The 26,553-nt window shown below is 35.3% G+C and overlaps 1 protein-coding gene across 2 annotated transcripts in view; it reads left to right on the top strand.

Annotated features, from left to right (window-relative positions):
- The window catches only part of AGMO (alkylglycerol monooxygenase), a 185,407-nt gene that overhangs the window by 79,608 nt on the left and 79,246 nt on the right, over positions 1-26,553 (top strand). For both annotated transcript variants that reach the window (XM_058024879.1, XM_058024870.1), the window contains exons 5-11: positions 919-1,014; positions 16,156-16,222; positions 17,726-17,791; positions 17,897-17,976; positions 18,887-19,021; positions 19,510-19,626; positions 26,426-26,508. In XM_058024879.1, the coding sequence (XP_057880862.1) occupies positions 919-1,014; positions 16,156-16,222; positions 17,726-17,791; positions 17,897-17,976; positions 18,887-19,021; positions 19,510-19,626; positions 26,426-26,508 (644 nt within the window). The remainder of the gene's footprint in view (positions 1-918; positions 1,015-16,155; positions 16,223-17,725; positions 17,792-17,896; positions 17,977-18,886; positions 19,022-19,509; positions 19,627-26,425; positions 26,509-26,553) is intronic.

The following is a 26,553-nucleotide window of genomic DNA, read 5'->3' as shown; positions in this document are numbered from 1 at the left end:
TTGTGAAAAGGGCGGTAGTAATTTGGAAATATATTTTTCTAATTTTCCTGTGGTTCACAGGGAGCTCTTGTTGCCAAACAGATATTCCCTGAGTGCTAAAGAGATTTAAAGTTTTGAAGATACCTCTGTTACTGTTTAGTTTAGGAAAAATCTCTGGATTTTAGAGAAGTATTAACTTTTCAATGCTGGTGATATAACACAATGTCAGGTAAAAAGGAAAATAAAAAGATAAGATCTTTCAAGATCATCCTTTTTCTGAAGAAAAAAAGACTGACTTTTAACATATGCAGGTCTTAGAAGTTTTATTCTGTTGCTCATCCAGTCAAACAATTAATTGTGGATTTCCCAAGTAAGCAGTTTTCTGATACTTTTTTCATGCTAGCATGTTTTTAGGAATCAGCACTATATTGGGACTTTATGGGAGATGCAATGGGAAAGTTGAGGTGAGAATTGTAATTAACTTGGAAAGCCAAGCAAGTTGTCTTACACTCATGGTGCCTATGTAGGGAGTTTGGATGGAAAACCTATAGCGTTATAAATTTGCACCTTGTTAAGTCTGTGATAATTCTTCCCTATAGGGCAGCCCTTAATGTCAAGGCTATGTTGCTGTCTGCTCCATATAGTACACAGCATAAACATCTAATACCAGAATTTATGAATTCTTATGTTGGATTATCTACTTGCTCAGTTTGGCTTGTGGAAAATCTCTTTTGGGTCAATTTGTGTCTCATTTGCTATAGCACATCAAGTAGTAACTTAATAATCACTATCTATGTACACTATGTAATGTCTGCATTATGGATGTATTAGAAGAAGCAAGTATATTGTGCAGTGCTTTGAGCTCCTGATAGTACTTCATTGTATCATCATGAGTTTAGAATTAGATATCTAATGTATGTTTTCTTTCTCATTTTTCAGATGTTCAACTTGCCCATGGCTCTTTTCATTCCCCCTTCGGTGTTTGCTGTTCATTTACAGTTTAATCTGCTTTACCAGTTTTGGATACATACAGAGGTAAACCAGGTTTTTAAGCCATACCTAAACAGTTAGCCTGGAGCACTGTCTTGGAAATCCACTAGCAGCTGATTTATTGTGTAAGAAAAATCTTTGTCTGACTTCTTTAAGGAGAAACATCTGTTCATTTTTATTCCTTTTTCTGAATATATATTGCTAAGTTTATAAGAAGCAATGAGGCCAGTTGGTCCCAATTACATTTAGAAAAAAAAGTAACTGTAAGGAATCAAAACTTTTTGCTATTTTAATACTGTATTTTCCTATCTTGCAGCTTATTAAACATTTTTGGCAGATACTGAAGCTGATTTCATTTCTAGGATAAATATTTTATCCTAGAAAAATATTGGGAAAAATGTCCAAAAGTCGATGCTTCTTAAAGATAATTTAGAGTTGCAACTAAATTATGATGTTGTTTCTTTCTTAATGCAAGTAATTCTCAGATGAAAAATGCTCTATGATTATCTGATGGCTATTTGGTTATGACTACACAACTTAATTTCTGTTTTGTGAATGCATAGACCATATCTATACATGGTTAATAACACACTGTAATTAGCAAGATGTTTCCCACACTTCTGAGGTAGTTCAGTGGCCTTTGCCTTCTTCCTTACATTACAATAGAGGTATTTAAAAGTACTTTATGTTATAAGTCAGTACATATTTCTCACTAGCCCCAGGTGGGCTGTGGGCTAATTATTTCTATGACACTTACTGCTTTGTTTGTTCTGCCCAGACAGATGCCTTTTCCTCTCTAATTTCATGATGCAATATATAGGACAGTTCTTTGGGAATTTTATTTACTTCATCTGATATTTTAGGTGTTTATATTGTTTAAATTGCAGATTCTTAATTTTTTTCCGTGTTTTTCATTAAAAAAAAATTAAAAAAAATAAAAGTCAGATAGTTATAGTGGACCAATAGGAACCTTTGATTGTTGGCATTTTTTTTCTGTGGGACACATTTCTAAAATCATTAACATATGTCTGATGATCTAAAACACCATTTGAATAGGAAAGGCTTAGATAAAATGTCACACACATCACCAGAAGTGGCATAAACTGAAGCAATACACATTTAAGCTTTTTAAAATATTTTGAAAAAATTCAAGCAGTCTTTGAAACTATACCAAATGAATACTAGGCCTCATATGGTAGCAGTTTCTTTGACCATGCTTTAGGTTCTACAAATTAGTTTTAGTTTGCTTTGCCACAAAAAAAATTATAATATGCCTCATCTGTATGTTCTCTGGTGTTTGATGCCATCTCTACCTTGGCTGAGAGGTTTCTAACATTCTGCTGTGTAGCAGTAACTCAGTGAATCTCAGCACTGTTGCCACAGTGCACATCTAGAGTTTCTAAAGTGAATTTCAGAGGCTTATGAATTGCCTACATCCCTCTAAAGTGCTAAATCCTTTGTAGGGCTTAAAAGGAATTTCCATAGCATATGTGCAATGTGCCAAGTTTAGACACCAGTCTAAACAAGAATGAATTTCAGTCTCAATGAAAAGATAAGCACTCCTTACTATTAAATTATTGTGCTGGTAGGAAAACAATAGATCTTTTGTATTAGTCCAGTTGATCCACTCATAGAACTTTGCTTACAAGGGAAGTTATTCTTAATGTTGATATTGTTGATTTTATAGCACAGCTGAAATCGGTTGAAATATGTTGGAGTCATGCTCTAAGGTCAAAAATTATGTCGAAATAGAAATAGGGTTACACCATGTATTAGCAGATTTCCTGTTCTCAAGGGCAAGGCATTGACAGAAAAAAGTAAGGAAAGGAAGGGAAATGGTATCAACTATTCAGGCTTATGTTACCCTATATTTTTGGTGAAATTAATATGATGCTTCACCATTATATCGGTGTTTCTTTGCAATAGCTATCATAATTTAACTGTTTAAAACTATTGCTGCTCTTTTTTTTTTCTAATGGTCCTTTTCTGAATTTTAATGATACTAATTTTCTTACACAGATTTTATTACTATGAAAATCCTTTCTTCAAGTCTCTGTTTCTGTCAGTTTAGTCACATACAGAGTTTGTTCAGGGCTGTAGCCTGGGGTTCTATAGCAAACAGCATCCTGTCTCAGCAAGTGCTGCTAGCCCTTGCTTTGGGAGCAGATATTTATCATCCCCCAGCAGCTCTGGGATCCCGTGGAGGGTGCTGCTACATGTCATTAGGGGTCTAGGGGAGATACACCTCATTATTTCCCTTCTGCCAATGTAATCTTACAGTAATGTAATCGTTTGCTTGTAAAATGAAGAAGCAATTGATTTTTCCCCCCCCCAAATTTCTGTTGCTTTTCATCAGTATCAATTTCCTGATACAGTTTTGGCCCACACTGACTAGTCACAGATGTTTGGAAATTGTCACTTCACGACTTTTGATTGCACATCTTTCTCTTTAAGAAAATCTAGTAAGATCGAGGGGGGAAAAAATCTCTCTCTCTTAATAGGTGGTGTTTTGTTTTTTTTTTACAGGACTGAAAAGGGAAGTACATGCAGAATTTTTTTCTTTCAGAGAAGAAAAAAGGGTGTATATAATTATTAGGAAAGATTTTAAGTACATGAAAAAGCTTCTGAGGGAAGATGTTTTGTTTTGAGAGAAATATAAATTGAATTCAGTAATTACAAAAGAATGATCATGCTCTTCTGAAACTTTCTATGCCGTGTTTCAGCCTAGAGCAAAGCGTATAGCCAAATAGAATCCCTGGTATTTTCCTATACTTAAATTTTACATGTGTCCAGTGTTGCTTTAAAAAATATTAAGAGATGTTTTCTGTGTTATAACTTTAACCTGTCTCATTATTTGTTATGTCAGTTTTTGTCCAGCTTTACTACCAACAGATCAGACATGGTCTATTTTATTTTAACTCAAGTGAGTCATATATTCTTGTGACTACAGTATCATAAAGATCAAAAGTACACATTTATTCTACCTCATTTAGACTTCTGTATTTCCTACATGCTTGGTATACATTAGTTTTTGTAATTTTATATAGAATAATACAGCATTTTAAGCTCTATAAATCTTATACAAAAATTATACTATTTTTCTGGTGCTGGATTCTTTTACTATTGTTTATTATTAGAATGGACTATTGATACAGGAAAGGCATGCCTGAAATTAATAAAGTTGTGTATGCTAGAGTGAAAATACAACTTTGAGATTTATGTCATATATTTGTGTTCAACTATTTTTTTTTCACTGCATCCTGGATCAGTGGGCCAAGGCCAGAGATATAAGATTTGAAGCCAAGTCTCAGCTCTTGCATTTTGATCACAACCACCCCATGCAGGGCTACAGGCAGGGGGAAGATTAGCTGGAAAGCAGCTAAGCATAGAAGAATATGGGGTGCTGGTTGACAGCAGCTGAACATGAGCCAATATGTGTGCCCAGGTGGCAAAGAAGGCCAATGGCATCCTGGCCTGGATCAGCAATAGTGTGGCCAACAGGACCAGGGCAGGGATTTCCACCCTGTACTCTGCATTGGGGAGGCCACATCTTGAATCCTGTGTCCAGTTCTGGGCCCCTCATCCCAAGACACTGAGGTGCTGGAGCCTGTCCAGAGAAGGACAGTGGAGCTGGGGAAGGGTCTGGTGCACAAGTCTTAGGAGAGTGATGAGGGATCTGGGGGTGTTTAACCTGGAGAAGAGGAGGCTTGGGGGGGCCTTTTCCTCTCTACAGCTGCCTGAAAGGAAGCTGCAGCCACGCGGGAGCCATTTTCTTCTCCCGGGCAACCAGTGGCAGAACCGGGGGAAATGGCCTCCAGCTGTGCTAGAGGAGGTTCAGGTTGAACATCATGAAAAATTTATTAGTTGAAAGTGTGGTTAAACATTGGAATGGGCTTCCAGGGAGGTGATGGAGTTACCATTGCTGGAAGTGTTCAAGAAATGTCTGGACATGACACTTAGTGCAATTGTTAAGCGATGTGGTGGTGTTTAGTCAAGGGTAGGAGTTGATGGTCTAGTAGGTCTTTTCCAACCTTAATGATTCTATGAATATTGCACCATGTACGTGACAATCTGAAATTATCACAAGATTTTGTCAAGGATTCAAAATAAATCTCTAAGTAGCACCAAAGCATTGAAATAAACTCCTAGTAATTAATTTAAATGAAAAATGAAGGAAAAAAAAAGGCAACCCAAGAAGACCCCTGAGGAAAACATTTGACAGTGATGGGTTAACTATTGGACTTGATGATCTTAAAGCTCTTTTTCAATCTAAATGATTCTATGGTTCTGTGATCTCAATAAATAAAAAAAAAAAAAAAAAGAATTTTTTGTTCTATCCAGTAATGTTCAGGTCAATTGAATGGCTCAGATCTACTCTTTAATAGTCTGGGAGAAATGCTTCTGTGACCAGACAGACCATTCTCATCTAGATCATAAGGGAAGTAAAAAAAAAAAAAATAAAGAAACAACTTTAGTCAAAGGGCACTAAAAAACTAATTTTTCAAAAGCCACAGAATGTTTCAGGACTGTTACTGACAGACAAAAATACTCATTTTCGGTTTATTTTCGCAGGTGATTCAGAAGGTCTATGGCTTATATTAAACTATATCCTTCCATTATGCATTTATTACAACCAATAAGTTAGGTGTGTTTATAACCTGATAGACACCTGTGAAAAACAGAAATTAGTTTCTGTTGGTTTAGCTGTAATTTTTATGAGATGTCAAACTGTATTTAGAAAGTATCAACTGATCCAGTCCCTGATGGTAGTAATTGCAGCAGCAGATTATTCCTTGCCTATTTGATCTTTGACATGTATTGGTTTCTGTTTAATTTTCTAATTTAAGGAGAGAATATGATCTGCCCTTAAGCATACTCACAGAAGTCAGGTTTTTTAAGACATCTCTTTTATAAGTCTTTCTACCTCATCCAGCTCTGGGAGCAGAAAAAGGTGAGCCACAACTATTAACCAGAAGTAACATGGGTGAAAACAGGTGAGGAATGGGAATAATTTTAGCAACATCTCATGCAGACTGGAAAGAGAGGCATAAAATTGCAACAGATATAGGGAAAAATACAATTTGTGTTATCAGAAAACACCCATTAGTAAAACTGAAACTTGCTGAGGAAGTATATGGTATTTGTCAAAAGGATATTTTTCACTAATGCGTGCACACTATCTACTGGTCTAAGTTTTTGTCTAAGTCTAGTTTTAGCTTTGGCTTCCGCTCAGTTTTCTTTAAGGAAAAGCTTTGGAAGAGAGAAATTGGGAATTCTTTCTGCTTTCATGCCCTGCACAGCCCATCTGGGCTCCCTGAGTTCAGGTGAGCTCTTGTGGCCCAGTCCTTAAATTGTTGCATCAATCAGAACATACCTAGGAAGATGGCCAGATTCAGGAAAAAAACCAGGCTGTTTTGTTTTGACTTTATTTTCCAATGAGGAAATTAAACAAGCAGAGGACACAGGTAAAATAAAGAAAAATATGTAAAAAGCATACATAAAAAAAGGATACATAAATTCTTCTAAGTAGCAGTACACCTGTGATTACCGTCATATCAGTAGCAAAAGCTCTTCTTGAAACTCGAGAGGACTTACTTGTCTTTTCAAGCAGAAGCTGTTTGAGACAAAAGTCTATTGGATGGTGAAAGAATTGGGTGAAAGAATCATAACAGGACACTGTGATAAATAAGTGACAGTATGAAACAATAGACAAAATATTCAGTTATTAGTTTCCAAGTCCTAACAATTGAGATTGGTCTATTTCTTTGCAAACTTTTTTTTCAATTTTCTTGGACCTATTTTCTCTACATTGTGTGCTATAGTCTCATTTAAATAAGCAAGAAGGGATTGTAGGAGTAAAAAAATATGTTACAAAGTCTATTTCATCTATTTCAAGTACTTGCAGTAGTTTTTTAATCCATTTTTCAAAACAGAAATGTAAATTTTATCAAGAAATAAAAAGCATTTTAACAAAACTTATTTGACTGTTACATGTTTTAGTGTTTGTATTGGAAAGAAAATAGTTTTATTCTTGTGGTTGATTTGTGGAGTTGAAGGAAGGTTTTGGTAAAGAGCAAAAGTATTGAATAGTTTGCCGATAAAAAAGGAGATGCTTTGTTGGGACGGAAACTATCTCTGGCTCTTGTTTACAAAGTTGTATATTTATTCTTTATAATTCATATACTTAGTTTTTATATAGTAATATATTTACAAAGCATGTCTTTTTATTCATTACTAGTTTACTGGACTGTGAATATTTTCTATAAGGTCAGTAAGATATGAGTCAAATTTAACTCATGAAAGTGTTTGCAAAATTATGGCAAACAAGTGGTATTGAATGGATCACATTGGAAATAGAGTATAGTGGACTGATCTGATCTTCTGGCCAGGATAAGAAATACCATTTTGCTTTTGTTTTGCTGCTAGTGTTTTGGTTTGTGTTTGTTGGGGGTTTTTTTGTTGATTTTTTCTTAATCTAAAAAGTATCATCTGTAAAAGTTAAAATAATCCAGTAATAATCCAGTGTATTAAGTAGAATTGTGAAACTGCAGTATCTCTTGAATTTGATTCTAGAAGGTCACTTTGAATTCAAAAACCATATGCCAAGAAAAATTTTTTTTTCATGCTAGTATATTGCTTCATTTAATGAAATAATAATTTCTTTCCTTTAATTTGGGCATGTAAGCCAAAAATAGACACAGCTCTGTCTGATGTTCCCTTTCATTTAAATTAGAAACACACACATCTGTCCCTGTCAGGTTACAAGGAATCAGAAACTTACCATTCAGAAGATTTTGCTAAAAGTGATCAAAGGGATGAAGGTAATTAGGGGTGATTACAGCCATTCTCCTAGTCTGTTGTTCAAGATTGTGTCGGTGAATATTCAATGACATGATTATTTAACTGGAATTCCTAGAAACAGGTGATATCATCCTCAGCCTATTGCATACAGTTTTAGTGTAATCCAAGAAATTATTTTTAAAACAATAGGAAAAAACTGTTTGTTGATTTGCATAAAAAACCAAACTCTGGTTCACAAAAGTAAGTTCTTCCCCATTCCTGATAGCTGATGCTTTTATGACTCATAAATTCATTATTTGTTTGCTGCAAACTCTCAAATCACAAGCTTACTCTGAAGTGAAAGAAGACAAATTCAAAAAACACCAGGAAGATAAACATGCTTTCTTTAATGCAGACAGTGACTTTGTAGGTCCAGCTAGGCTATATATGCAATACAGACATCAAAACTTAAGCATGATTCCAAAAAACAAAGAGATCTCACTGCTTCAATCCAGCCTGTCTGCCAAAAGGGCTTATTAGATTTTCTGACCAACCTGTAGGATCAAAGTCTTGTCATCATTGCACTTGCCAGAACACAGGAAAGGGCAAAGCTGACAACACTATCATTAAACATAAATACTTGCAATAACTGTAAAATAAGTTCCAGTTTTCCATGTTTCACTTGCCCCATGAGGGGAGAAAAGTATTGTCTTTCTAGATACATAAGTAATTTAACTCTGCTTTTTGTTTTAAATAAAAAAAATAACAAAAGAGAGAAAATAAAACATTCATAAGAGAGCACACTGTTCCTGTCCTGCTAAGTGTACGTTGTGCTTGAACACAGTATAATCAGGAAAAACATAGCAGGATGAAGTTTGGAGTTCCTTCCTTGGCACCAAAAAGCTCAGTGGTGATTCAGAATGCCAGTGTTCCACTTTAGTAGTGTCAGGATGAGCCTCCTATTTTAATTCTGTGTGAACTCCTGTTTTAATAATGCTGTGCACCCAATAGCTCTGAATACAATATGCAGCACAGGAGCCATGATCTTTTTCATTCAAAGGTGGCTGTTGCATGATAATTAGGGTTATGTTGGTGGTTTGCATTTGATGGGCAGCAATCCAGACAGAAGAATCCTCCCTGTTGAAGCTGAGTTGCTAGTGAGGCCAGAAATAAAAGGTTTATGGGACAAGAACATGATCAGTAACTGCAATTTGGATCATAGTAGTTAAGTCCTAGAGTTTGAGTGTTGGCTTCTGTTCCGTTCACCAAAGACTCCTTGCTGGCAACAGCTGTGAAATGTTCACTTCAGCAACAGTGAGCTTGACTATTGCTAATCTGCCTGCAAAAAACCTAAAACTAAAGATTGTACTTAAAGAATTTTATTTAGGTCACTTCTGTCTATTAGGTCCCTGGAGAATTATCAAGATAAATGTGAAGTGAGCTAAATGTGATGTAACACAGTTCAATACATTCTGCATCCTGGAAAAATAATCTAAACAACTCATTTACCAAATGAATTTAATGTAATAATGAAAGGATATCACATTAGTAATGTTAAAGATTCTGTTATTTGTTTTAAATAACCCTCTTTTTCCATCTTAACATATTACACGTAATGCTCTTGAGTTTTTCTCATGGCTTGTACTCATTGAGAATCTATTTAGTTATAGCTTCAAAGCCAACAGAAAATTTGAAAGACTCTTCTTTGTTAAAATCACAAAGTATAGGCAGCTGACTATTTTTTTATCTGTTTAGAAAGGAAGATGAAGAGCCTCACTTGGCTATATTTTAGTTTATTTCAGGGCTGGCGTACTGATTTATGACTTTCGGGTTTCTTTCCTACAATTGCCAGAATGTATTTGTCAGGCTGCTGAAAAATACTGAAATTGTATAGCAGTTTTTCTCCTGGAGTTTGTTTAAAATGCTTAACTTGATGTATGACTGAAAGTGTGACTTGCTCCGTGCTCTGCTATTTGTAATGCTGCTATTAAACCAATCAGTTACTGTAAGTTTTTTCATTTTTAGCAGAAAAATTGATTGAAATTTCCTGTATGTGCTCACCTTTCCCACAAAGCTTAATTGGACCTATAAAGAAAACAAAAAGGTTGCATCCAATTGTTGAAACAGTTAATTTAATATTCATGTAAGATGCCAATTTGATTCAAACCTTACCTCCTGGTTGAGGTGTAAAACAATGGAAAGTGACAACAGCCTGCCTTCAAGATAATTTATTATAGACACATTTCTTAAGTCTGTGTGTTTATTATATAAATATGCCTTAAACCAGACTGTCCATTAAAACTAGGCTTTCACCTCCCATTCCTACAATCCAGATTTATCAGAAATTCACCCTCTATGAAACTCTTTATGATCCCAACATGCCTGATTCCTCTCACTTGTTTTATTTCTAAACTATAAATATTGTTTTTTCACTCCTCAGTGTGGAAATTCAGCTATATCCATTTTACATGCTTACTGGAGTAGAAAACTGCCTAATCAGATAGGAAAACAGTTGGCGGTGTATAAATCAGAGTTTGCCAAGGATTTCAAAGTGTGAAACTGGCAGACGAGCACATATCCCAGGAGTTCTGCCTTTCTTCAGCTTCCCTGTAGAGATTTTACATGGCAAATCTGGTCACCAGAGCCATCTGTATAAATACATGGGTGTGTCATCCTGAATTAACACAGCAGCTCTACTGGGGAATGTAATTAAGGTCATATTTTAAAATTTCCCCACCAGGCTGTCTGAAATACAGATTTATATACCAGGAATAAGAATCTTACCTTGATTTTGATGAGGAAATGACTTGTAATATGTGTTTTACTACCAACTAGTCTAACAGAAAGCCCAAAGTTAAGTTCAGAGTGCCCCGTAGTGATGCTCCAGGGATGAATTTACCCTCTTCTGTCCTGCAGATCAGTAACACCATGATATTGAGAGTAATGCTGTGCTACAAACAGCTTTCCTTATGCTCAAAGGAAAAAAAAAAAAAAAAAAAAATTTATATGCGAATAGTTTTACTGTAAGATTGCCTGCTTTACTCAGTTGACATTCCTTCCTAACATTGACGCTGAAACGGAGCTAAGTAAAGATTCATGTGGTAGTGGTGACAGGAGGAGTTGTTACACAAGATGTAAAGTTTCCCTTAGATTTCATGTCACGATTTTTTCTCATTACTTAAACAAGAACTACATTGAAGTGGTGCAGGTACCAGGCAATAAAGATTTCCCTTGGTGCTGACAAACTCTGAGACCGCAGACGGAGGTGCTTACATGCCACAAGAGATATTCCATAATGTTCTTTCCCTTTAGGCAAGGGATTGCTGTCACAATGGAAACATCTTTATATAAGAACAACTATTGTAGGAAAAAAATCCATTTAGTTTCTATCATGTATATTTGAAGATTTCAATTCCAGGATAGTTTATTCAGTAATGTATGAAAAGTATTTCTAAGTATGCTTTATTTACAATGCTTTTGGAGTTGCTTCAATTATTGTCAGTAATTCTGCTTTAGTGTTTAATGATACCCAAGTAAAGCAGAGGAAATATGTTGGTTTTTAAAGAAAAGAAAGAAAGAAGAATACATGTTTTGTGGGAACAAATTTTATAACATATATATATGACATGCCTACATATTTGATTTGCAGGTAGTGTATTGAGTCCATTTCTAAGGATTTTGACAAGTGAAAAATTATTTTTGTGGCAATGGGATGTTAAAAAATGAAGGAAACCGGAAAAGAGTTTTGTTGGAATGTTGCAGTTCATCTATGGGTCACTGGCATGGGAGTTTAGGTGCACATGATGTGTTAATTGAGAAAGGAAAAATTGCAGACAGGAGTTGATTTAGAACAGTAGGTGTCTGTATCAGGGAAACAAACACAAACGTAAACCCCAGTGTCATAATGGTCAAAATACAGATAAGGTTATCACTGGACAGCAGTTGGAGTATTTCAACTTTTAGGGTACTGGTAGCTATTTTGCTGTATTCCCCAAATCACTTTAGTTGATGATACATAGAATAAGAATATTTTATATTCACAAGCAGACCTTTTTTTCTTTTGAGTAGTATGAAATAAGTTTTGAAGTACTGATGGCAGGGTTATGGAACAATGACATTTCAGCTATTATCTTTTTACTTTTTAGAAAACTTTCCAATAAAAAGGTCAGATACAAAAATTAGAGTAGCAAATTTTTTAAAATGAAAATCCCAATTACAAGCATAAAAACGAAGCTGATCTTCTTATCACATTTTTTTGATGTTCTTTAAAAAGTTTAATTTTTTTTTCTGATATGTGATCATGAAAGCTCTTATTCTAACAAACCGATTTGAATACAGTGATATTGCAAGCTGAAAATGTTTTTCTCTCTGAATGGCTGAAACAGTGATCTGTGTGCTTTGGTGACTGGTTGTACTTGCAGTGTAAGCCAGGTTGTTGCTACAAAGAATGCTTATGAGCTCCTTTAGACTTGCCATTCTCCAAGGAAAATGTCTGGACATAATAAAGACACAGAAATGAGGACAGACTGACAGATGAAAGGTAGATGGGCAAGCAGGATACCCACCACTGCCTTTCTTCTCTCTGATTTATTCTTTTGAACTAGGGCTGTTGCTAGACCACATTACATGTTGCTATGAGTCAGTTCTTGCAAAATTAATTTCTTTCAATATGACTGCAGTAAGTTCCTGTCAGTTTGACATGACCATGTCAGAATCATGTCTGGTAAAAATTGTCTTGTTATCCTATCCAATTTACTTAGGTGGTGAAAAATCTGCTTCTAGGAGTTTTGCCCCAGGTAAGATGGCAGAATAAAGAAAAAATTCAACAAATTTAAACAAAAGAGCTATGTTGTTTGACATGTAAGTGCTGCAAGAGCTTTCAAAATTGAGCTTTTCAGTGGTGATACATTTCTGTATGTTGGAAAGATATATGGTTATATTTATAGCATTTATGCATTTATAATTTTTTTGGCACCAAAGTTTTTCCTCTGACAACAGTTTTTTATGGTTTTTTAGGAATGAGTTAAATATCTGCAAGTAAACTTACTAATGGCAAAGGAAGTTTCTAGAAATAGCACCCTGCACTATTTTGACTATCTGGTGAAAAAATATTTTTGATGTGTTTTAGACAAAGCATTGATATGGATTGCTAATGTCAACGTACTAGGTTTTTGCATCATCAGGTAGAGAGTTTTGCACTCCCTCTGAGCTTTAAAGTCATGTGGTTATGATTGTTGTCTCAGATGATATTTTCCTCAGCGTGGGGCTAAAATGTCTTTGCAATGGAGGTGCCCTTGAGTGAATATTTAATCAAAATAGGCTTGGGTATCAATCACTAGTTAAGACATAGAGAAGATATTTCAGTAGATTTTGAAATTTCATCACTCAAAGAAAGACTGTTTTAAGGGGTGACAGGGGTTTCATTATCCAAAGAAAATACTTCCTCTATTATTAGTCAGAAAAATTTATTTAAAGTTCTGCATATAAATTTATATAAAGTTATACCCTGAGGTCCTTAGAGAGTCCCAAGGCAAAAAGTTCTGCTTTAGCATAAGGATGTACTATGTAGACTTTCAAAAGGATGAATTTTAGTTTTAAAATTTTAATTCAACTGGCTGGATATTGAGACCTGAAGGCATTCATTCTGAGGACATTTTTTTATAATCCACCTGTAGGATAAAGGTGAAGACAACTAAACCTTACTGATTCTCTGCTCTCCTAGTGCACACTTGGTTTATTTTTACAAAAACTGTTAAATAAAATTATATTAAACCAACTGGATCAAAGTTAGATGTGGTCTATTAGATAAATCAGTGCTCTCTCAGGTGCTGGGCTGCAGTTCAAATCAAAACATTTGTCTCAGATTAAATTAATTTAATGGTCACATCTCACATATCTTAAAACAGTGGGATGTTCTGCTTGAGAAAGGCAGAAAATGGAACTAGCACGAATGATGGATTGTTTCTTACCTTTAGGTGGTCTTTTTAGACTTGAACTTATTTTGAGGGAGAGCTGATCCTGCTTATGTTGTCCTTGGCTTCTGAGTTAAATGAAACAAAACAAACTTGTCTCAGGATTCTATTTTTCCAGTCAAGTGTGAGCAGGATTTTAAGAAAGATGGTCCAAATATTACAGTTCTATGTATGTGAAGAATTTTCATATTTCTATACTCCTTTAATTACAGAAATTCTCTATTTAACCAACTAAGTAGATGTTATTTTTGCAGTTATTGAGGAGAAAAAAATGAAAAAAAGTTACTTTTTCTTTTTATTATCTTTACCTGATTGATGACAATTTAAATGCATTTGAGGAATATCCTAAGTCTGCTTCTTGAATCTAAATCTACTTGCACTTGCAGAACTGTAAATGAAGGAGACATGGAAGTGCTGTATTTCAGGGCTTTGTTCTGTAAACCTTAAAGGAATGAAAATCTTTTTTTGATTAATGGACCTGCTCTCATGAGTGATGACTGTCCCTCTAAATGTTGGTTGGTTTTTTTTTGCCACTATTATCTTATGTCCATCATTATATTACAGATCACCCCCTTTTGGCAGTATGAGTATTAAATTCACTAATTAAATTCTCTAAAAGGAAAAAACTGACAGATTCTTGGATTTGTTTCTTAAGGTCTAAACATTTTTATTTAGCTTCTTTAATGCCCCCTGCTCCCTTTTAATTGCAAAACATTATGGCCATAATCAGACATAATGAATAGATACCATTTCAGAACATATTGTGAATAGATGTCCTTTTTGATCATCCAGTGATTGCATTAATTTGTGACAGATGGATTTGTCCTGGAGATTAAAGAATAGTTGCTGTGTTCAAAGAAAATACTTCCACTATTATTAGTTAGAAATATTTTTTGTTTTATTATTTATTTTATTAATTTTTGTTTGTTTGTTTGTCCACACACTTCTGTTGAGCTAACTAAAGCACCAAATTTGAAGTCAGTGCTAGCTTTCCTCTAATTCCTAGTTGCTGAGGGTACCTAATTTAGCAGAAAGCCTGCCCACACAAACTTAATTCGTCAGCATTTTCTGACAAAGCTTGAAACACTAGAGGTGGCTTTTGGCAGTGGATACTTTCTATAATTTTTGGGTTGGTACTAAAATGATCAAGGCTATCTTTCTGTACTGTCAAGTCATTGCCTTAGATTGTACTTCCATAATGAATTTATGCTGGTCTGCTGTCTCTTCATGCCTCCAACTCATGACAGTGACCATATATTGGACCAAAATCAGTAACTGATCCAGTTAAACTGACTTAGAAAAACAAAACAAAAGCAGTTTTGGTTTGCATCAGTTCCCCAGTCAGGTTTGTTGTGTCAATGTGTTTGTGCCAGGGTACAAGAAGGTTACTGAGAAGAAAAAAGCAGTCAAATGTACTGAAGGGGGAAGGAGTATTTGTTTCTGGGTCGATGGGACCTATTTGCAGACATAAAGTGTTTGCAAAACTGGTATCATGTCATAGAGTTGCACTGAATCCCAAGCATGTCCCTGGATAGGGGTAAGAAAAATGAGTGAAACAATTTGTATGGAATCACAGAATCATCAAGGTTGTAAGTGACCTTCAAGACCAGTGAGTCCAACCATCAGCCCAGCATCACCAGAATCACCCCTAAGCCATATCCCCCAAGTGCCATGTCCAGATGCCTCTGGAACTTTTCCAGAGATCCTGTCTCCACCACCTCCCTGAGCAATTTATTCCAATGCCTAAACACTCTTCCAGTATTTTTTTTTTTTCTAATATCCAGTGTGAACCTCCTCTAGCACGATTCAAAGCCATTTCCTCTTATCCTTTCATTTGGGGCATGGCAGAAGAAACTCCTTTCAGGGAGGTAGAGAGCTGTGAAGTCCTTCCAAGCCTCCTTTTCTCCAGGCTAAACAATCCCAGTTCCCTCAGTCGCTCCTCACATGACATGTTTTCTAGACCCTTCAGCAGCTCCCTTCTCCTTCTCTGGACATGCTCCAGCACCTCAATTCCTTTCTGGAAGTGAGAGGCCCAAAACTGAACACAGTACTCAAGGTGCAGCCTCACCAGTGCTTAGAACACTGGGACAATCACTTCCCTGTGATTCCATCTTGTTATCAGTTCATGATTGCCAATTTTCTCAAAGATTCTCATGGAATAAAGATAAAAACAATTCACTTTTAGATCTAAAGAAATTTGCTTCTGGATCAAAAGAAATTTAATTTATAACTTGTATTTTAATGTTTTTAATGAAAATATTTGTAAGTGTAATACAGTGATATGGTTCAGAAAAAGATATTGCACTTCTGTCTTTCTGTGCAGTTCTCCAGAAGATAAACATCCTCTCTTTAGCTTTTCCTTCTTTTCATTTCCCTAATTCTTCTTGGTCTTATACAGTATTTTCAAGTTCATTAAAACATTATATTTTTTAAGCTTATCACCAAGCTTGGGCCTCTGGAATGGATACTTAATACTCCCAGTCATCACAGAGTTCATCATGGTAAGATAAAAGTGAAACCTCTTATTCCTTTTTTTCCTCAGGGTCACTATTTGTATTGTAATAGTAATCTAGTAAAATTGTACTGTAAAATCAGTTTTACAAAAAGATTTTAATTTTGACCTCTACTTCAGAGGTGGTCCCTATTCAGTAAGAAATTTCACAGTTTCTAAAAAAATATAATCAGAACTTGTATTTAATTTAAACATTTTTTTTTTGTTTAAGAATAATTATTGAGGAGAAATTAAGTCTGGATAACATGAACAGTTAGAAGACTTTGAGAAAAATATTCAATGTTTTTAGGTATGAAGAGTGATAGAAAAATACTTCATCCTTTCCTGGCTACTGAGTCATCAACAAACACTCTTTTGCACTCAAATTTAAGCACTGTTTATGTGAAAAATATGGCTAGGTTTTAGAAGAACTTTTAAATATTTTAGTGGAATTTGATTTCACATGTTTGAATTGTTGGTAAATCTCACTTCCCATTTATTTGAAATCTATGCATAATGGTTGATTTTTATCAGTATTCAGAGGCCTTCAAGACTGTACTGCATGTGTAAATTGTACTAATAACTCCACTGCATACTGAACAATGCCATGAGTGTATCTGATACACAGAAGTGGATTTCACAGATGTCCTTAGCTCATTCAGTGTGCAGAGATAGTAAGTTAAAAAAAATGAGGGAGTGGAAGAACAGTTTGAAACAGACTCAAATGCAGTTGCATATTCAGAGGATGTTACTCATGTTTATTGTCTCCTCACAATCACTGTATCCAGAGCGGTGGAGCTGTAAGTGTCTAGTCCTTAAAATTTGCACAGCTACTGGTAATCCTCAGGGAGACACTCTGTTCTTATTTGCTCAGCTGTAAATCTGAACTAATGCTCTCATCCTGATTGGAGTCAAGCTAAATCATTATGGAGCTGATCAGGGGCTGTACAGTTGCTCCAGACTATCTCCACAAACTTAGGGATGTGTAACCAATGCTTCTTCACTCATAACTTTGAGAGGACTTCTTATATACAAATATATTCCCTAGAAAACGTAGAAGGATTTTTTCAGTTTTCCTCACACTGAAATTAATAGTGCAGGATCAGACATGTGACATAGAGGATAGAGACACCTGACAGATATTAATGAGATAAGTACACATATATGTATTTAGTATATATTTTCTTAGGTGTAAACTGATGGAATCATTTTTGTTTGCTTCTAAGTTTGTCTTTTATAAATATATTTTGACGTGTTTTCCTCTCCAAATTTCAGAGAAATTTTGGACACGACGCATTTGATTTGTGTGTTTGAATCTGAACAGAAAGAGAGCAATAAGCTATTAAGGAAAAAAAAAAATATATATATAAGTACAAGGAGTGGTGGGTTAGCTGTCTTTTAAAGTTATTTTTAGATTATAATGTGATGCAAATGATGATTTTTTTCTTCATAATTCAGTTCCTAGTATTCTGATTTATCCTATTACTTGTCTCATAATTGATTTTTATTATAGGTAGAAATCCTTACTGCATTGACAAAAATTATGGTGGCACGCTCATTATCTGGGACAGGATATTTGGTAAGTAAAAGAAGGTGTTCTCTGTCCTGTTGAATCGGTGTGGAAAAAATATGTATACTTTTGAATTGGATTGGTTGTCATTCTTTTGTTTTCTTCTTCCATCAGGAACATTTGAGGCCGAAGATGCGAAAGTTGTATATGGCTTAACACATCCAGTAAATTCATTTGACCCCATCATGCTCCAGGTGCTATAGTTTTTATCACTGATTCTGATACCTTCAACATTCAGTCATATTCAAAAGAAACTCCTCTCTTAGGCACAGTTGAGGCCATCCTTCCATTGCTGACCAGTCAATTACATTATCTACAATTTCTTCAGTACTTCATTATGAGACAGCCATTTCTACTCACTGCACTGAGTATATGCAGAGCTTGTAGTAATAATGAAAATATATAACAGAAAAATTAACAAATAATTAGAACAGTGATATATAAGGTGTTGGACTGAATGAGGTGTTTTGCAGTGCAATAATAAATAGTGAAGCGCAGACAAAAGCATGTAATAAAAAAAAAGAAAACTAATTAGTGTGGTGCTTCTTAGATTTATTAGCTCAGGTTTCACTTAAGCTAGGTAAAAATTCTCTGCAAAAACATGAGAAGCAATGGAGTCCATATTTGCTTTTCATGATTGCTCATCCAAGGAGGAATCTCAAAGAAAGAGAAATTTTACTGTCAGGGCTGTCAGGGCTGTAAAGTGGGAGGATGTGCAATTATATTCATTTCAGTCAGATCCTAAGTAATTTCATTACTGAGAGTTGTGTCATTTCAAGGTCCCAGTAACCAAATCATACTGCATAAATATAGCTTTACAATATACCACTAAATACTCAGGAGTGATTACAGGAGACACAGATGGAAAAACAGATTTTTCTCTGAGCAGAAGTCATTGTAATCCTCACCAAATTAACCAAGGGCTTCATATTGCTTTTGCCTATTTCAGCCAGGTTTTCTGAACTGTCTTCATCTATTTCTAATTTATTCTCTTTAAAAGAGTTTGAACAATCATTTATTTGAAAATTAAAAATTAATAAAATGCAATGTTTTATTAATCTTTATTTTGTGAACAATGAAAAATTGCATGCCTTTTTTTTTCAGTTACGTCCCTTGGCTCATATTTGGAACACGTTTTGGGCCACACCTGGATTCTGCAATAAGCTTTCTGTCATATTCAAAGGGCCAGGCTGGGGACCAGGCAAACCTAGACTTGGCCTTCCTGAGGAAATCCCAGTGGTAAATAGAACATGCACAGGCTTTCAGTTGTGTGTAATTTACTTGGGCCTCTTAATGCTACTGGATCAATGTTAAAAACTCTACACATGCTATTTTAAATTAGCAAATTAGCAGTCATAAAGCATGGGGGAAGATGAATTGGGAAAAGAAACTGAAGGAAATGAATGTTTTAACTGTGGGGTTTTTTTTCTTTTTATTTGATGGAAAAAGTGTGTTTTTTAAGTTATTTTTTCATTATTCATTTCCTGAAGAGATTTTCAAATTTTTTTCTATGGAGTATAGTAATTTCTCCTTTTTTTTCAGCTGTAGGCATGCACAAACACACAAAGTTAAACTGTCTCAAACTAGATAGTACGTAAGTTTGACAGTAGATTATCTTTCTTCAATTAGCTGTCACCCCTTTTGTGCTTTAAGTATAAAGAATATTAAGGAGCAACAGGCCAGAGCAGGTCACTGTTCTAAGCAAGTAACTGTTTTGCTTTACATAGATCACTGGAAAGGAAGTTCCCTTCAACCCACACGTACCAGCTTATCTTAATTGCTATGCACTTGTACATTTTGCTGCAATATTGGACTTGTACATCGAACTTCTTGCTTCTATGACTGTAAGTAATTCCTTCCCTTATGAAATAATATCTCCTGCTACCAGCAATGACACACAATATGTTTAAATATTAAAGGATTGGGCAGCAGCTCTACAGCCAACTCATATCTTATGTGAACTACTAAAATAATAGCTAGTTTCTGTAAAAGAATTCACCTAAATGGCTAAATATATAATTCATGCTATTAAATATAAATTTGATATAGTTTAGTAAACAGTTTTTAATATCCATATCAGTTATTTACTTAATAGAAATATTTTGCCTAGAAGAAGTATGGGTGTGCTTCAGTTTTTAGTACCTCATAAGACTTGAAACTATGCAGTTTTAAGATGTTGAGATTGCTCATACCATTATATGCCCAGGCTTTAGAGGGAAGATTGCAATGGCCTTGCAGTGCTTGCAAGGCTGGTGTCAGCATGAGTTCAGAGTTGGAGGAGCACAAAGTCAGGGCAAATTTTTCTTCCAATCTCCAACATACAAGAGCATTGATAGAAGCACAGCCAGGAGAGATGTGTATTTATCACCACAGACTTGGCTGGTGGCATCTCCATGGTGACTGGTTCCTCTATGGATAGCTGGCAGCCTGTGAAGGTGAACTATCAGGCCATGTCCACCTAAAAGAAATGAGACATTAACTACTTACAGGGTTTCACATCCTTCCAAGCTCCCTTTTTTCTTTCTGTCTTTCTCCCTCATTTGCTAAAGCTAAAATTTCAGAGTTATGAAGAAGGATTTAATGGATATAATATTCCCACAAAGACCTTTCAAGATGTACAGAAACACCACAAAACTCTATTAATTTGATAAAATTCCCTTTGGTCTTCTTCTTAAGCCCTTTTTAATACCCCCTTAGTTAAAGAGCAGTGCTCTTGCTGTGTTTGTGTCACCCACATTGTCACAGGCACGCTGTAAACACCCAAAGGGCCCCCTGGGTTCTTCAGCCTTGTCCTGGCATGCTCACCTGGCAATCTCCAGCCCTGGGCCAGCAGTGGTCACTGCCCCCTGCCCACCTCATTGGAAACTGCAGGATGTAGCATTCCTGGTATAATATAGAAGTTACTTCAGGCATATTCTTTGGATTAGTATGGAGTTATTCTATGTGCCATGTTTACTTCTGCAAAGGGTCACACTGCAATTGTCAGGGAATTAGGAGATTACTAAATCATCTGAAGCTTAGTCTATTATAAGGATAGGAAATTAAGCCAAAGGTATGAATAAATACCTCCAAAATACACAAGTCAAACAGTGTACATGATTGCTAATGTTCCTGTATTGAGAAAAACCTCTGCAAGATTTTCCAGAGTACTTCTAGGTTCCTACATTTGCTTGGGAATCAAACTCTGTGTTTGAGGTTTTTTGGGCGTTTTTTTTTTTTTTTTTTTTTTTTTTACTCTATGCTGTTGCTTTTAGCAGCCAGAATTAAGGAGTCTGGATTTTTTCTATTTTATTCTTTTTTCTTTTGGCCTTTTTCTGGTCCTGGAAGGAAAAATGGATGGTCCACATTATTTTATCTGCTGGTAACTGCAGCTGTTTAAGAATAAGTAATAAAGAAAGTTGAAAAATGCATCCAAGCCCCAGGTAATCACTAAATTCTTTCCGTCGTGGAGGAAACGTCCTGAGGATCCTCCATTTATGAACTTACTGTAGAAAAGCAACTAGAAAATTCTCTGCACAAAACTGCAGGGTAATAAGGTAGTAAGGATAAGGGGAGCACAGGGGCCTGGAAGCACCTCATCTCAGGACATAAACCTTCAGCGTGGGTGTAGAAAGTGCTGGTCCCAAGGCACAGTTCCAGCATTGCTCTGCAGTACAGTGGAGAAGCTGTCATGAGAAGGAAGCTTGTGTATGAATAACTTTACTTGGCAAAAAACCTTTCTTCAATATCAGTTTTCCACTACACTGAGTTATGAAATGTCTATGGATACAACTGGAACGTTCTGTCTGGCTATGAATTATGTCATAACTGTGGCATTGCTCCATAAATGGAGAAAACTAACTGTTTTCCTCATCTTTAGGTATAAGTTCCATTTCATAACAGCCATAAGACACAGCACACAGCTATTACATTTCTCAAGTGATTACAGTTGCTCAGTGTTTGGTCTCACGCCCTGTAGAAGTGTTAAATTTCTCCATCCATAAAGAGCAACCATATACCTTCTGTCTGAATGACCTACATTTAACTTACGAAAAGAGCAAAACAGGAAAGAACAAATATATATTTTCCACAGGAGAGAGCATACAGTGTTTGTTTTCTGTATAGTGATCTGCACTACATCCAGCGAATAAAAATTGCTTTCTGAGCTCTGCACATCTAGATCTGATCCAAAGCTCCTTGAAGAAATGGGATTTGGATCAGTCCCAGAGAGAGTGCTAGGAGTGTAAAACTGCAGTACATTCAAAGCAAAAGTCTCATAGCTCCAGAACTTCAGTTATATTATAAATCAAAGTGAAGTGCACCTTAAACACATTTTGCAGTGTCTTTTTTTTATTGTTAATAGATACTATAACATTTACTGTGCTTATTATTATATTAATATGTGAGCAGTTTCAATTAGATGGAAATTAGTAATATAGATCTCTTGAAAGTTAAGAACAACTAATGTATCCATTCAGTAGGACATCACAAAATACAGTGTATGTAATATTGCTAAGAATTAACTTTTTTTTCCCTAGGAATTCTAAGTTAAAATAAATTCATACAGCTAATGACACCTAACAATAGAAAAATCATAGAATCATATTAGCATTCCTAATTTGAATGTATCTGATAATCTGATGTATGAGATCAGGGCAACTGTTAACTTATGAAATGTGCTGACATCATTCCTAGAAGTTCTTTTGAACCACTGGACAAATCAGAATGATAAAATGCATCCATGTTATTCTTCCAAAGGAATAAAAAACCCTACTTCTTTGCAGTATAAAAAAATCAATTTTGAATATTTCAATGCTTATCTAAATACATATTTGAAATAACATTTCCTTTGTTTAAATGAATTAGTTTTTTCATTACTAAAAAACCATAAAATAATATGCTATGGCATTCTGTTGATTACAAAGCCATGTAAACTTCTTACTAAATTCTATAATCCCCTTCCCCCCATTTTTTAAGGCTCAAAGATATTTTTAAAGCTTTAAATGAAATGAAAATCCAACAGAAATATTTTTTTCTGCTTGATTGCAGCCAATAACCACATTGCAGAGTTGTGGCTGACTTGTAATTGGAGAACCTGCTGTGGTCCCACATGCTTCTCTGTTTATACAAATACTCCAGTATATAAATATTAATTTATTTTTATATATATCCATGCATACTATGTTTAGGTGGAACAAGGATGCTAACACTAATGAAGGTGTAAAAGGTACATTCTTTTTGCACTGCTGCTTGCAGTGCATAGATTTAATATATGATGTTAGTTTAGTGATATAACCCACTGACTATTTTGTTGATTTTGGTAGAGTAATGCCTAGAAAATGGATGCCTCAGCTGCCAGCATCCACTTCATAGGGTGATACATGTTTGAAAGCAAATAAAAGAATCAAAGCAGCATATTACTATACCACTGGAACTGTTAGAGAAAGTTAGTGAAGCAAACTAACAGTGGTAAAAATTACACTATATGGCTGCTTTTCTAAAAGATGTTATTCCCAATAGCATCATGGTGTATTTCACTGAAAATTTCTTGGTAATCCTTGACTGTGCCACAGTGTGCTCAGGCATTACAGTGTCATGCTTTTGTGTGAATTTAATGATAACAAGTTTGAAATTAACCAGGATCTGCCAGTTGTGGTTTAGAGTCCTCCAGTCCCTCGCATTCTGGGCCAGAGTGCATACTCACCATAAGGAGTTTTACAAATAGCTAGTGTTCAATATAGTATAGTGCAAGTAGGAGTGTGTCTGAAGAGAAATGGAAATTGGCCTGAAAAAACAAGTCTGTAAAATATGATCACACCTGGCTCAGGTGGTTATTATGCCATAGAACCTCCTATAGCATTTTAACCATTTAAAGGCTTGTTTACATTTGAGTTTGATTTTTTAAAATGTTATAAGGTTGCTTCAGTTCTTCTGATTTATGAACAGACATTAAAATGTATTTCTATTCCCATTTTTTTTTCTGGAACTCCATGTTTAAAACCAATCTGAAATTTATTAATTTCCTGTCAAGTTCTTAGTCTGTGCTTTATTCTTCTGTGTTAGATATATGTGGGGGATAATTTTAGTTCTTTTTCCTGTTCTAGTAATGTAAATTATAATATATCTTTAAGCTAAGAAAAAAGTCCTTGATTAGAAGTTATGGGTAAAACCACCACTAAAATATGACCCTAAATTGTCTGCTTTTGGGAAGTGTTCTCATCATCCACTTAAATCCAACTCTTAATGCAGTAGTACCAAATGTAGTTTTTAGGCTTGCAGTCTAGTTAATGGCAAGAAATGGAATTCCTAAAGTGCTTAGCTTATTCCCACATTCCCAGTGTGCTCTCCCCACAAGTTTCAGCAAAAGCTTAGGTTAATAATGGGTTTTTGGGCACTTCAGTGAACTTAAAGGCAGGTAGAATGAATCAGCATTATCTTATCTGCTGCTATCAGTTTTCTGCAGCTGGAGTCACAAGGAAACCCAGATGCCTGGGACAAGCTTGAAGTTTGGGATCACTGGAAAGACAGAAAAGTTTGAAATCATGCAGCTCTTTAAAACTGGAAACTAGGGACACCCTTGCTCATTCATAGCATGTACTGTTGAATCCTTCCTGAAGACAGATATTAGTACTTGTATGAAAACCATTGCAGTTTTGTTCATTTTCCATAAAGTGTGATTTTAGCCATATATTGTAATGTAGCTACTCCATGACTTGATGGAAATCTGGATTTGATGTTTACTTCTCTTTCCTGCCTAAGATACAAAACCTTGCTTCTCTAGTGCTCTGCCACTGTGGGAGCATTTTTCAGGCAGTCTGCAGGACCTGGTACACCACAGAGGAAACAAAGAAAAATCAGACCCACCTGGCAAGAATGAGTAGATTTTAAAAAAGGTGTAATTTTTCAGCTTAAAAGTGAGGACAGTCTTTAAGGAGAAAAGTCTTGAATTTCAGTCTTTGTTCCCTGGAAAACCCCTTTATTAGACAAGTAACATCCATTGAAAAGCCTGTCAAAGCATTTTTAAGAAATTTATGGGTGAGTTCCCTTATGCCTGTGCCAAATCATATTTTTCTTCGCTCACTTCTTGAATTTTTGTATGAACCAGATTATACAGGAAGCTGAAGTAGAAGTTGAACTCAGTATGGCTAGATGAGCAGTTAAAGTACTCTTCATTTAATTAAATTCAAATAGAATCCGTGCCTGATTTTTACAAAAAAGCTCTTTCCAAACATTTTGTCACTTGAAAACAAATTTCTCCTATTGCTAATGATGAAAAGTTTATCATAAGGAGGAATGGAGCAGATTGGTAATGTGGAAATGCAGTAATAAGTTTAATTCTCACCTGGTACAAATTTGTGCAACAGAGTGGCTTGACAGGTGTCATTTGTGAGAACTGTGTTCTGGCTTGTAAACTGGTGAGGCTGCTGTTTAGCTTGCCCATTGCTGGGATTGAGTTTTCTTTGTTCAATAACTGTTGAGGATATCTAAGTAGGTGTTTGTGATGCTTCAGTAAAACAACAGAAACCCGCCCAGACTGTGTGGTTTGATGTGTTTTGCAAACATGAGCACTCTAAGTTCACACAGCTGTAAAACTTGAGAGTATCCTCCTGTGGCCTCCCATGCTCACAGATACTTACCTTAGATCTCTTTGAGGGGTTGGGGCCACGACCGAAGGAAGTTGGGCATGTCACTGAATGGGATTTATGGAAATCAGGGCAGACATTTGTGGAGTTTTATTTTTCCAATGCCTGCAAATGAAGCGCAAGATGCTGTTCGTAAACTCTTTTGCTGCTGAAGCAAGAAAAGATTTCTATAACTCAGTCAGATCCAATACTTTTGTTTTGTTTTAATAAAATACAATAAAATTAAATTAAAAGCTTTTCAAAGCTAATATTTGAAACAAAATCAGGGAGGGGAAAAAGGAAACTGATTAAATATTTGATTTTCAAAGGCATCTGTATAGAATACAAAATAAATATTTAATACATTTTAAAAATTCCAACTTTACAGTCAAAACAATTTCTATTTTTATGAATTTTGTTTATGTCATTCTGATGTAAATTTTAAGGACAGAAGTCCTCATGCTGCGATTCATCTAAATACTCATGCACATGTTAATGTTTAAAAGTGTTTTAAGTCTGATTGAATTTAATGAGATGAGCTAAAAAGTTGGGAATCAAGTGTCAGGTTGTCATGAAGGGAAAACATTAATTTTGTTTCATCTTAAACATGATCATGTCATGTGAGCTCTTATTCTCACCAGTACATTGGCATTTTTATCCAGTGGAATTCAAAGATGGCTATTGTAAAGACCTGGTAACATAATATGACGTTTAAAGAACAGAGCTGCTGGGATTTTTATCTAGAAGTAAGTTTGTTCCCCCTTGAGTAGAGTCAAAAGGAAAACAACTTTGGGAAAAAACACATAGGACAGAAGGAGATAACATTAAACATTAATACAGTATTCAGGAACCAACTGTGAATGTGGTTACTCTAGGTATGAGTGCTATCCATAGCAGATTTTTTTCCTAAAATTTAAGGTAGCAAATTACTTTAAAAGAGAACACTTGCTTCACTCAGTGAGTAAGTTAAAGCTTCTGTTCTGTAAAAACTCCATTTCTCTCCAGATTATTCTAAATGAATTTTTTGTCTGCCTTTTAACAGATGTTGTCACAGGGAGCAGTTCTCTTGAGAATTGGCTTTATCATTCTGTCCCTGGCATCTTTTGGACTACTTATGGAGAACAAGTAAGATACAAAATATGTGGAGTTCTTTATTCTTTCATTATGGGT

This window comes from Melospiza georgiana, chromosome 1 (genome assembly GCF_028018845.1).
Source record: "Melospiza georgiana isolate bMelGeo1 chromosome 1, bMelGeo1.pri, whole genome shotgun sequence".
In the NCBI taxonomy this organism is placed as follows: Eukaryota; Metazoa; Chordata; class Aves; order Passeriformes; family Passerellidae; genus Melospiza; species Melospiza georgiana.
This window is presented reverse-complemented; position numbering and strand designations above follow the sequence as displayed.